This window comes from Danio rerio, chromosome 4 (genome assembly GCF_052040795.2).
Source record: "Danio rerio strain M-AB ecotype USA chromosome 4, GRCz13ab, whole genome shotgun sequence".
Classification (NCBI taxonomy): Eukaryota; Metazoa; Chordata; class Actinopteri; order Cypriniformes; family Danionidae; genus Danio; species Danio rerio.
The window spans coordinates 6,881,251-6,894,476 of NC_141024.2; the positions used below are offsets into that span (position 1 = coordinate 6,881,251).

Consider the following 13,226-nt stretch of genomic DNA (forward strand, 5'->3'; position numbering starts at 1 on the left):
CTGCTTCTCGAACTCTCTGGAAACGGTGCAGTATGTGTAATCATTTGGCAGTGCATGTGTACTTTTTTCCACTATATATTTTCTGTCAGCTACTCCCAATGGGAAAAGCACTGCGCTTTAAATAGAGGAGGACCTTAATTAGCTGAACCCTTCAACTCCCTCAGGCGATTTCTAGTGCTCCAACACAAGGCAGGCAGGAAGACGCACATCTCCAGAGCTGACTGTGGGTCGTAAGCGGACACATGGCCTGTTGAGGAGCAGCTAAGCTAAGTAGCATGGATTCAGGCTGCTGAGGGTTAGAAGCTTTGAAAAGTCTGCGAGAAACTCCTGATTGAAGCTGAGGCGCTGTGAAGTATTCTGTTTTACAGAGGTGAGGGGAATTACCAGTTGCCTCTCGCTGCGCATTGAAGTTTCCAAGTTGCACGCTTGGAAGAAAGCAGCCAGAGGCACAAGTCTTCCACGAGATGTCATTTTTAAAAATTCATGTCATTTTTTAAATGATAAGAATCATTAAAATACCAGCTGTCAAACTGTGCGAGAGAATTTTTTCGGCTAAAAAAACAAAACAAGGAAAATATTTTCGCAGCCCAGCGCTGAGCAGGTTTTCTGGAAGCGTGCAACATTTACATTCATTTGACTTGATTTTTTTTTTGTGCTTGTGTCTAAAATTGAACAATGAACAGAATAAAAATAATTGCCAGACAAATGTTTTTTTTTTTTTTTTTCGAGAAATGCTTGCACACTTTTTTTCTGGACGCTGCACCTGTCTACAGACTCTTCGGGGCATTCTTTGTACTTTATGAAGCATGCTGCATGTTGCATCGTCTAACAGAGCAGCTTCGACAGATGCTGTCTATCATCAAGACAGCTGAGCCTTCGGCGTCATGACAGGTAAACATCTCTATTGTTGTGGTTTTTGAGCTTTAGAAAAAGACACGAGGCTCCATTAGACATTGCGAAGGGGTCCGAGCAGCTCCTCGTGCTGGCTAATCAAGAACGCTTGATTGCTTTCCGTACGTCTGAGCTCTCAGGGCCTTGACACGTCCTTGTTTTAGTCTCCTGGCTCGGCCCAGCTCAGGTTCCCCTCTTTGATTAGCAGAGACATTTGCATGGTCACTACACATTTTTCATTTTAGAAGTCATTATGCATTAGCGCTCCTGAGCGCCGAGCTTGACTAATCCTGATGAACTGAGTAGCGGAGCTGAAGGTCACACTCCATCCCCACTCATATTCATATTCAAACAAATCCAAGCACCATTCTTCATTAGACTGGCCCCAAAACTCAACGAGCAGCACCACAGAGGGTAGCGCACACACAAATACACTTTCTTTCTTTCTGTCTGTCGGTCTCTCTTTGGGGAGGAAAGGTGTGACGAGGGAGGAGGTATTGGAGGAAGAAGAAGAAAAAAAAAAACAAAGGAACAAAGCAACAAAGTCACAAATTAAACAGCTGCATGTAATTATGCAAATGTATGCTTACACCTTCAATGTTATTAAACCTTAAGACACATTTGTGATGTGTAATTACCCCCAGGTTCAGCCAGGGTTCTGCGCCGGCCTAAATGACAATATAAAGACCAAAGCATGAAAATACAAGAGGAGATGTTCTCATTACGCCCATTATTTGTATATTTAAATGAGCGACGGACTGAATAACGAACAATCACCTTGTCTGCACCGCAGCACGGCGAATACAATAAACATGTAAATTTCGGAACAATTCTCAAAGTTTATTTATCGACCACAGCTGACTGCGTGTAACTCAGCGCGGCATTTTCGCCCTGAACATAACAAATAGGAACAAAGGAGACCAGAAATAAAAGCCTCTCATTAGCTTTTTAACAGATCGACGGATGATACACATCTTCATTTCATTGCTTTTCCAAACAAAAAAAAGGCGAGACAAAGTTGAAGTTTCGGCCCACTCACTTCTGAGTGGTGCACAATGCTAATTCCAGCATTTAACGGCTGGCGTTTTCTGCATGATATATCAGAGCTTGAAAGATGAAAGCAGATAAGTAATTGCTCTCCTGGTTCTTATTCTTCACTGACAACCCATAAATTTAATTTTACACACACGTTCATTTACATTTTCGAGTATATGACATGATAATTGGCGGAATATAACACCTCCATTCCGCGGGATACTGTGGGGGGCGATGATTGACAAGCCGGGTGAATTGAAAGGAACAGAGGCTGAATTGCTTCTCCCCGAAATGATTTCGCCAAGACGGGGCATAATTAATGAGCGTTTGCCAAAGGGTCGAGCCGTAAACAGTGGCAGACAATGGGTCCTTTTCCCTCGCATGATGCGAGATGAAGAAAACGACTGCGAGAGAGGCAAACGATGCAGCATAGTGAGAGCTAGAAAACTTCAAAACTTAGCAGATAATGGCATTCTTCATGAATCAAAGCGTCAGCTTCAATCACCTGCACTTCAAGTACTCCAGCTGAGAGAAAATTTACTTAGAGACCAGCAGCTGACATCTCTCCTTCTCTTTTTTTACAAACAACAAGCACGTCCAAAAAATGACAATCCACGAAGCTTTGATTTCTATTGGAAAACTACAAATACAAGATGATCTCCATTGACCTGCTCTTTAGATCCACGAGGGCCTGAACATAAGACAGCGAGTAGAACAAATAGCTTTAAATTGGTCAGTGATGAGAAAACATCAGTGGACCTCCTGAAGAACGAGCAGATCATTACAGGGCTCTCGCTATGCTGAAACGTGTCTCGATGTGAGAAAGGTCAACTGCACATCATACGAATCAAGACCTTGAGCCTTACTGCAATGCCAACAACATCTGAGATAGCTGTTAAACAACTATAATTAAGAGCAAGCTCACAAGTGAAAATCAGTTCACGCACATCTGAATGGACTGAATCAGGGGGCTGCTTTAGAGAACGACACGTCAGAGATACTGTTCAGATAAATAAAATGAGAAATGGGGGAAGTGCAATGGCAGTTACTTTAGCAGATGGCGACAGCATGTTAATTGCGTGGTGTTTTACTTGGACAGTTGGAGTTACAAAGAAACAGACTTGTATGCTCACTGTCCCATTATTTAAATTGTTTTCCCTGGATTTTTTAAAGGATCCTGATCTTTCTATTTGGGAAAAACTAGCATTGTTATATTCGGTCAGTAATGAATGGTTCTGCAGTCCAGGGTTTATTGATAAAGCTGCTCTACTCTGAAATCCACTAATACTTTTGAGCCATTGACAACATAAACAAACACATACTTGCACTAATCTAAACCTGACAAGCATACATACGCTCACTCACTAGGTTCGGAGTTAAGTAGATTACAGGAACGTTTTCCCAAATCAATTTATTTTACAGTTCAGCAAAACAGTATTGGAAGTGTAATGCACTTCAAATGACGACAGAGTGGCTGTAGCCTGTGTTTGAGTCCTTCCTCAGAGATTTATCATTATGTAGATAACCTCATTTTTGTCAATGAAGGATCAACTGGAAAGCCTAAGAAACCAACCCTAGTGCGCTTTCCAAAGGCAACTATAAGAGGTATTGCAACAAAACCACTGATTATTAAAGACATAGGGGTCCAAAGACCACTACTGTTTGTTTTACATGAAAAAAACAATTGAAAAACAATTCCTGTACATAGAAAAAACAACAACCAAATATGGCCTTCAGGACTTTTTGATAAGCATGAAGTCTACATGAGCCTGGATTTGTCTTGTCTTCCTTTGTTTTCCCTAAATTTGTTTCCCATCGCATCAGAAACGGAGCCTCATGTGGCATTTACAGGGAAATCTGTCTCTCTCACTCACTCCACATCGGCCCCCCTCCTCTTCTCTCTCTTGAAAGCTTTGTGATGTCGCAGGTAATAGGGAGTCTGTTGGATCGCTCTCCTCGTCAAGTGACACGCAGTAAATTACACAAGCTTCAAGCAGCTCGCTGAATTATAGTTCATCACTTGGAAAGACTTCCCACCACTGGGCTACACGTATCAGATCTGCCAGTTAGGATCCAATTAACACCCTGGCCAGAGTAATCAGACTGCATGTGTAAGGGCTGCTGGAACTGGTTTATTACTCCCATGCATCTTCTGTCAGAAGGTACAGTTGTTGCTTCTACATCAAAGCGGTGCCATGGCACTATTCTCCCAAAGCCCCCCTCCACCCCCCACCCCAATCCTGTCATACTGGCTCTTGCCTAAGGGTTATACTTTAACTTCTTTTGCATCCCAATGTGAGCCCCTGCAAAGTGAATCCCTTGCAATTTACACATGCTGCCCACTGGTTCAGGTAAAGAAGGATGCTTTTGCAAATATCTACAAATATAGTTTTTCTCCTTCTTGATTTCAGAGCAGCCACTCAGAGTTGAGGAGATTTCTCCTGTACAATTTTGGCATGTGCAAAGAAGTTAGACTTAAATGCCACAGGAAAAGCATTCTGGGTATTTTACCAGTTGAAATACAAATGTCTACTTATAAACCTTCAAACTGTAATGCTTTACAAGCAAACAAATACATCCATTCATTCATTTTCATCTGCTTTTCTGGGGCTGGGTCACAGAGGCAGTAGTCTTGAGAGAGAACCTCAGACTTCCTTCTACCCAGACACTTCCTCTCGCTCCTCGGGGGATCCTGAGGCATTCCCAGGCCAGCCGAGAGACATAGTTCCTCCAGAGTGTCCTGGGTCTTCCCCGAGGTCTCATCCCAAGGGGACATGCCTGGAACACCTCCCATGGTAGGCATCCAGGAGGCATCTAAAACAAATGCCCAAGCCACCTCAGCTGACTTCTCTCAATGTGGAGAAGCAGCAGCTCTACTAGGGAAACTTATTTTGGCTGCTTGTATCCAAGTTCTTGTCCTTTTAGTGATAACCATAGGTGAGAGTAGGAATGTAGATTAGACTAGTAAATTGAGAGATTTGCCTTTCGGCTCAGCTTCTTTTTCACAACAGATCGGTACATCGACCGCTTTACTGCTGCCACTGCACCAATCTACCTGTCAATCTCACGTTCCATCTTTCCCTCACTCTTAAACAAAACCCCAGGATACTCCACCTGGGGTAAGGACTCTTCTTCAACCTGGAGATGCAAACAGATCCTTTTGAACAAAATCATATCTTACTACTACAACAATCTAACTTGGAACTCTACTTCCTTTCACTGAAATTAGAACCGCAGTTCTGCATTCCGTTTTCAACCTACATTCCAATTCATTTCAAATTGAGCAACTGAAGTGGAATTTAAAAGGCATTCCAAATTCTCTTCAGAATGAAGCAAAACCCTACTGCTGGGTGAACGATGTTAATAATCAATGTTAATATGAGGGCAAGAGTCTCCTTTTATAAATTCCACCGAGTTTGTGCACGGTTCCAGTTGGCGGTCTGAGTAGATGAATTTTAAGGAACATGGCGCAGGAGTCTGACGCTCAGATGAGCTGAGCGTCGCTGACCTTTAAATGGGCGACACTTGGAGGATGGCTCACTGCTCAAGAAGTGATTGGGTTGAGCTATCTCGTAGTTCTCTCTCGTCTTGGAAAGCATGCAAGCAACGAGCCGCTCAGCCGTCTTTCCTAACATAGGAACATTGAAGGCTACGAAAGGCTGTTTGGTTGAGGAAAAAGTTACATTAGCAGAGCATGTTGGGCTTAAAACTAACAAAAAAAGGTCAATGCGTTAGCAATTGGTTTGTGCTGCTGTGGTACGGCAGTGAGCTGAAATTGCTTTGTTTGTTCGTTTCACCTTGTTAATGCTGGGATATCACTCTCTGGTCCCACACTGCCAACAGGTCAGGGGTCAACTCTACCTCTTTAAACACCTCCCTGACACTTAGACGGCTGTATTATATCACCACAGCAGCCCATTGTCACACAACCACATGCCTCTGTTTGTTCTGCATCCTCCTGCTAGCTTATAACTGCTGTTTCGTCAGTATTCAGCAGCGCTAACATGTGTTTTCACACTGTTAAATGCCCATCCTGCTATCAGTATGAGACGCCTGGATGGCACACGGAGCCAAACAAACAAACCGCCATGTAGCTTATACCTGGAGAATGGCAGCTAGGCTGATTGGGAGGGCAGGAGACACAATTGCCAGTCGCGCAGGCTTTCTGTAATCCCCTTTCCCTTTCGTCCTCTCGCTTTTTATTTGTGTTTTAAATGTCAGTGTATAAAATGCGCAGGAGATATTGCCACTCAGAGGAAGAGGCGCTGCGACGCGAGAGGACTGTTGTGTGCCTTGGGAAATCCTTGTAAGCAGCATGGAGAAGGCACAAGGATTTACGGGGAAGAAATAGGTGTTTATTGACTTCTCCTCTGGGCTTACGGGGTAATAATAGACCTGTCACATTACGCAAATGTGGAAAAGCGGCTTCTGAGCGCGTCAAAAGCGCGAGATGAGACGCTGGATAGAATTAGTCAGACGACAGGCTTTAGACACTAATACAAGTAATTAAAACCGTGAGCTCCAGCACTTAGATGCTTGTGCAGTAAATAATTTATACGCCATGATCTATGGATCACTTTCCCTGGACAGGGAAAAGGGGTGGATTCATCAGTGTCAGGGAACGAGAAGGCATTTACTTTTTAATGTAAATAAGTCATTTTTCAAACTGCTTGTTACTTGGCATGTCTAAGTACACTCAACATGATCTGAATTAGGTTTCTTTTAGTAAAGGAAAAGAAATTAAGTCGAAAAAAAAAGCGATTTGAAGAAATAATGTATAATTACTACAAGGTATGATCAATCGACAGCATTTGTGGCTTAATGTTTATTACTACAATATTTATTACTGTAACTATTGCCAACTTTATTGCTAAAAATGATGTTAATTAATTATTTAGAGATCAAATAACACACGTTCTGACAGAGAATTGCTTTACAATAAACTTTAATTGTCTTGTTTTCAAAGTAGGGGTGAGTTGTTAGCATCATGCTATTGATTTAAGCTTCATTAGTATTGAACGCAGCATTTTCCTAAATGAAAGCAAAGGATTACTACACGTTTAAGTGATTAAAACAGCACAGAATACGTTAAAATAAAGGATCGACAGCATTGATTAACTACAGCCTGAGGACAGCACTCAACAAGCCCTGATTCATATTGATTCATACGGCTAACATGAGGCAAGGATGGCATAAGCAAATGTAAATATTCAATATTTACCATCCTCTAGTGTTATTAGAGTCAGGGGCTCGGTCATGGGCCACCAGTTATCACAGACCTTCCTCATCCAATATCGCTCGGCTTCCTCTGGAAGTATCGCACGGCAATTTGCAGTCACGCTGTGTGCCGGGAATCCATTCTCTGAGTATACAGACACCGGCGAAACTACAATAGATACACGAAAGCGCATCCACCTAGGCTTTGTTTTACAACTAATATCTTTGCACAGAAAGTGAGAATAATAATACAAAAGGAAAAGCGTTGATTTCCCTAATACAAAAGTCATATTTGCACGGACCAAACTGAATATATTAAAAAGTGAAAAGCAACAAATCTTTAACTTCTGCGTAATTAGATACACAAGGGTGTGACTCTTGAAGAAGGTGTCGCCATTGTTACACTCTGTGAAAATATTAACGACGAGGGTTAACGGCATTTTAAATTAAGTGCGCGGTGTACTAATGAGGTAAACTACTGCTAGCTGATAGCACTTATTAGCAGGAAGGAGGCACACGCTCTCTCACACTTAATTTAAACCTAAAAATATGGAGCCTGGCAGATGTCAAGCGCTTACATAATTCGAGGCAGCGCATTTGTATTGTGGGGATGTGAGAGAAATAACACATCGGCAGTCAGCGGGTAAGTAAACAAGTCTGGTAATACGAGATGCGATGTGCGCGATGCTGCTGTGACCTTTACCAAATCACTGACAATAGCGATGCGGCGCAGCTGGAATCAATAATGGCAAATTATCTTGGAGGGGTACAAATGACATCTAGTTAGGATATGCAATGCCACAGGAAGCCGGCAAGATTTAGTACTTGCTTGTTTCTCTGGGATTCAACAGTAAATATTGCTGTAGGTTGGTTTCTAATATCCTTTTATTTTCTGTTAATTATATTGATGAACACGAATGGAAGGTTTGTTCTTAAGTAAATCGCCTAGAAACAACACACTTACACTAGAAATCCATAAGGGCCATTCCAGAAGCAGGGGTGTCCAAACAGGTGTCCTGCTGAGCTTAGCTCCAACCTGCTTCAACACACCTGTCAGGAAGTTTCTAGTGAATAGTAAGAGCTTTATTAGCTTGTTCAGGTGTGTTTGATTAGGGTTGAAGCTAAACACTCTGAGTTTGGACACCCCTGCAATAAGCAATGTTTTTTTGCATGACAAAATTGACCAATAATAAATTATCTGTAAAGCCATATCCAAAATTTCTTTGTTTCCATCTCAAAATAACTTAAAAGTATTAAAATTATGGTTTAAACAACTTTAAAACTCAAATAATACACCCTATACCTATTAAACCATGGGCTGGTTTCATTAGCAGGGTTTAGCTTAAACCAAGGCTAGGGCTTTCACTATTATTGGCTAATTAAGCACCTTTTATACAACTAACTTCACTAGTATGACTTTAAAAACACATAACTGGTGTGAATCTCCAAACTATTCACCTTATTCTCCGCCGACGAGTGGGCGCTGCCATTTGAATCTTTTTGGCTTGAGACTTCCGGTCTCATTCACTTCCATTCATTTTTTGACGTTAAAAACTGCTCATTACGCGGCTTGATGTTGCAATTTGATATTTTCTTATTATATTATTCTACTTGGTCTGTATAGTCATGCAAACATTTGTTTGTAGAGCAAGTAGTTTGACCGTTTTCTGCCGTTTATTATTCCTAGTCATTTCTCAAATAGGCGACTGAATCGGAAGTTCTAAGACAATCGCGAAAACAGGCGCACTTCCGCATTTTAGAATAAGGTCAATATGGCAATGACTTTTTGCTTGTGTCACTTCAAGATATTTCAGTTAGCTCATACATAGCATGTATACATGCAATTTAGTCTAGGACTAGCTTCAAGCCTAGTTTCTGAAACCAGGGCATATGTACTGGATGTAGCGTAAGTGCCTTTTTGACATTTTCACCCCCTCACTTTCATAATGCGTGCAAGTCAAAACTATTCCGTGTTAATCAACACAATGCCACAAATGCTATACCCGAACCTAAAATACCCTTTAATATGTCAATATATTCACACAGCGGGGCTTTCAAGGTTGCCCTAACAGGGGTGGTGAGGTAATGTAGCTGTAGACAACAGAAAGGTTTCAAGTGTGAGGTATTTTGTTTGGTTTCTTTTGGAGAAGGGCAGGTCTGTCAGGTTGAATTTTTACTGACAGCTCCAGAATTACATTGCCAAATCAAACAGAGTAGCTGGAACAGAGGAAATCTTTTTCCAGAGCGCCATGTATTATGGATGGACTTAAGAGATTAGCGAGGAACTGCTCACCTGCAACGGACGCTGTTTGTCGTTGTTCTTTGGAGATTTCAGGCCACTGCCTGGTTGCTGTAGGAGTAATTGCCTTGCTGCTTGTAGGGCCTGCAAAGAAAAGAGAAGAGAAAAGGAGACGCAAAATTAGTTTTTTTTTTCATCCCCTTCAACTCCGACACACTCAAATATCAAACACAGTGAAAGGTGACATCAACCTCTCGCATTCCATCCACTACACTATTCATTGTTGTTGATGAGCCATGAAGCGTCTCTCAGATATACATTTTTCATGATAATCCACGAAGCCGTGATGAAAGATAAATACAGTTTGTCTAGCACCTCTGAAGAGCAGGAGGGAGAAAAAAAAAACACACAGAGAGTGTCAGTGGTATTGACCTGTCTAGTGTGTGCTCAGCTGAAATACCCACTTCTCTGCAAATTACCGGCCCATTTGCATATTCATAATATCAATTTGAAGTAGAGGCAGGCGATGTGAAGTGTTCCTAGAAGCTGTAATTAAAGTTGACAAAATCAACATCAGATTACCTCAGGAGTGAATTAACAAGGAGCTAAGCATTAGCCGGGCCCCTGAGCACAGGGGTGATGCCGGCCCTTCTCTGCCAAATCACTCCAGATACCTACTTGTCCAATGTCAGATAACAATACCAGCATATTTGCTTGATACTGCTTATAACTAAGGTTAAAGATGTGAACAAATCCCCAACACTATTAAACTCCACGAATGGATCTTGATCCTCCAATTATTTCGTTTGGAGAGTACTTTTACTCCATAACAATGGGCTTGAAAAAGTAAAGCAAAAAGATTGTCGCAACAATCCGAGTTTACACTGATTCAACTCAAGACAACTTAACTGTACAATGCATGCCAGGCCAGTAGTTGGCAATGTCACTTTTAAATCAACTCGGACATAAGCTGTCCTGTAGTCTGCCATTGATGCTAAAGCTGTGAAGTACTCAACACCTGCCTATAGACTTAACAGTATCAGCACTATTTTAACAATGCTGCAATTTTGTAGCTTACACAGGTGAAATTTCTGCCATGAAACTGGCTGAATTGTCTCCTAATCTGGTCTTGCATCATTACATGGTGCAGGCGACTGGTTGCTGTCCCCTCTTCAGCCAATGAACTAGCTTCTCATCAGTGTAAATGTTCCACGTCATTCTATGCTGTTTAAAGCCTCATCCGAACTACAAGCCACACACAGCAGCAAAGCGACCGGTCAGTTTAACGGAGAGTGAGCGACTTTCGGCGACCTCCATCTACACGAGTGACAGCAATGACCGACATGACAAAGTTGAGAATGCTTCAACTTTATGCAAATGAAGATCGACTTGAGTGACAGCCAATAGGAGTACCAGTAGAGCTCACGTGATCCGTGCTGTATATTCCTACAGACCTGCGTTTGCAGCAGGCCGCCACCCAGAGCGACAGTCAGCCACAAAGTCACTGCTAGTGTAAATAAGGCATAAGCTGCGGCATGTTTTCGAAGACCCTCCTCCACCCCAGCTCCACCTGTGCTTAGATCTGCTTACGGGGGTTACATGCATATTATGTTTGCAGCAGTAGCATGTTATATTGGCAGTAGCAGGTCTCAGTACTTGCTCTGCCATAATAATCAAAGCAGCAGCAGCGTAGCAGTTCTATTCCGCCAAGACCCAATACATCAACATTGCCATATACATACTCATTTCCATATTACAGCGGTGTCCAAACTCGGTCCTGGAAGGCCGGTGTCCTGCAAAGTTTAGTTCCAACCCCAATCAGTCACACCTAAACCAGGTAATTAAGCACTTGCCAGGCTTTCTCAAAACATCCCTGCAGGTGTGTTGAAGCAAGTTGGATCTAATATCATCAGCCCTCCAGGACAGAGTTTGGACACCCCTGTACTATGGTAATGAATATGTGAAGAGTTTAGATGCAAAAAAACACTCTAAATGTCTTCTAAAATTTTCCTCTAAAATTAATATTTTTTATATCAGGATCCTGTGTGTATGTTCAGTAACATCACTTTTATAGCAAAGAATAAGTCCTTTTCTTGGTATTTAAATTAAAATATCTCAACATAAATAAAGGAGGCTGAGAAAAGTTTTCATTTTCGATGGAAAATTCAAATGGCACTTAAAGGTTTTTGCATCTAAACTCTTCATGTGCAAATGTTGATGTATGGTCTTGGCGGAATAGATCTGCTACGCTGCTGCTGCTGCTTTGATTACTATGTCAGAGCCATATTAAATCCTGAGTGTCAATGAAAGAAAAATTTTAGAGTTTCAAGCACTTTAAATTAAAATGGTCGTGCCAAACTGAGTCTGGTTCTCTCAAGGTTTTTTTTTCTTTACTCCTATCAGGTGAAGTTTTTTTCCCTCTCCGCTGTCGCCACTGGCTCGCATGGTTCAGGATTGGTAGAGCTACGCATCAATGAATTTGCTCTTCAGTGTTTGAACTCTCAGTAATGATTTTAAATCAAACTTAAATACTAAAAACTGAACTACACTGTTTCCAGTTACTATGACCATTTATGTGAAGCTGCTTTGACACAATCTACATTGTAAAAGCGCTATACAAATAAAGCTGAATTGAATTAAACTTTGCATAATCAGGTTCCCCAAAAATTTGCCATAAAAAGTTTTCTTTTTAAGTGTAATAACGGTGTAGTCTAGTGTAAATGACCTGATTAAACAAATGACTTACATCATGTAGATTAAACAACATTAACTCATACCCTATATACATGCCCCGAGTCTAATCTAGGGTCCCTTTACCTAGATCAGCAGCTAGAAATACACAAACGATCCTCCTCAATTTTCCCTAATCCTTTCCACAAGCAACCACCGACTTATTTATCCACATAAAATGTAAAAAATCTTTAAAACTTGTTACCGTACACATGTCAGATTGATTCCAGGTAGGTTGAGATGATGTACCTTACAGTCTTCCTCATGTATCTACAAGAATACTGATCCACACCATCAAAAGGGAAAAGCAACTCTTTCTCTACTTCCTGCAGTTGTATGTCTACCGGAGACAGAAGTGAACAACGCTTCTGTGAACACGGCCTCGGTGCCCCGACACAAGGAGCAAGCAACGAAATAAATAAAGCAATATAAACAACACAATAACTTCACATGTGTTTCATCTGTCGGGGAATAGGAGAGCGAAGGTCGAGGGGTGCGAAGAAGGAAAAAAAAAACTCCTTCAGATAAAGAGTGACACTTCTTCCAGCAGAATCAAGGGCTTGTTTTATTTCCTGGTGCTTGCCAGTATCCATGACAACAGCTGCCTTGACAGGATGTGCATATGGCACTGCTCTGCCAGCTGGTGAGAACAATGTTTGAACTAGTACATTGAGATGCTGAGCAAACAGGGGGGAGAGAAGGAGAGAGAGACGAAGGAAGAGAGGAAGAGGTAGGGGGAAAAGTTGCCACGTCTTAACCCGCTGGGAAGGCAGCCATCCCCCTGATCAATTATGAAGAGACAGGGCGAGGAGCTGCCACTGTCTGTCTGGCTGTGCGGTGAGGAGCCAGGCTCTCCGAGCTCCCGGTAAACAAACACAACACAGTGGCGCTGGGTCCTAACAGCATCGATCTGTCTCTTCTGATGCACACACACACACACAGCCGTTGTCTGATACTTCAGGGGACACCAGGTTGTGCAGGAGAGCTGGACTACTTCAAATCAGTTCCCTGTCCTGTCCTGTCTTTGAACAAACCGAACCGACAACAACAAATGCAAAGATGACAACCGGAGTCTGGAGCTTTGAATGTGGTATACCTGTCTAACTGGATAAGT

The 13,226-nt window shown here is 42.0% G+C and overlaps 1 protein-coding gene and 1 long non-coding RNA gene across 8 annotated transcripts in view; one reads left to right on the forward strand and one right to left on the reverse strand.

Annotated features, from left to right (window-relative positions):
* The window catches only part of LOC141381570 (uncharacterized), a 71,124-nt gene that overhangs the window by 39,616 nt on the left and 18,282 nt on the right, over positions 1-13,226 (forward strand). The gene's annotated exons all lie outside the window — the stretch shown is intronic.
* Positions 1-13,226, reverse strand: part of foxp2 (forkhead box P2) — a 149,877-nt gene that overhangs the window by 35,738 nt on the left and 100,913 nt on the right. For all 7 annotated transcript variants that reach the window (XM_087246752.1, XM_087246754.1, XM_087246753.1 and 4 more), the window contains 1 exon segment: positions 9,437-9,526. In XM_087246752.1, coding sequence (XP_087102878.1) covers positions 9,437-9,526 — 90 coding nt within the window.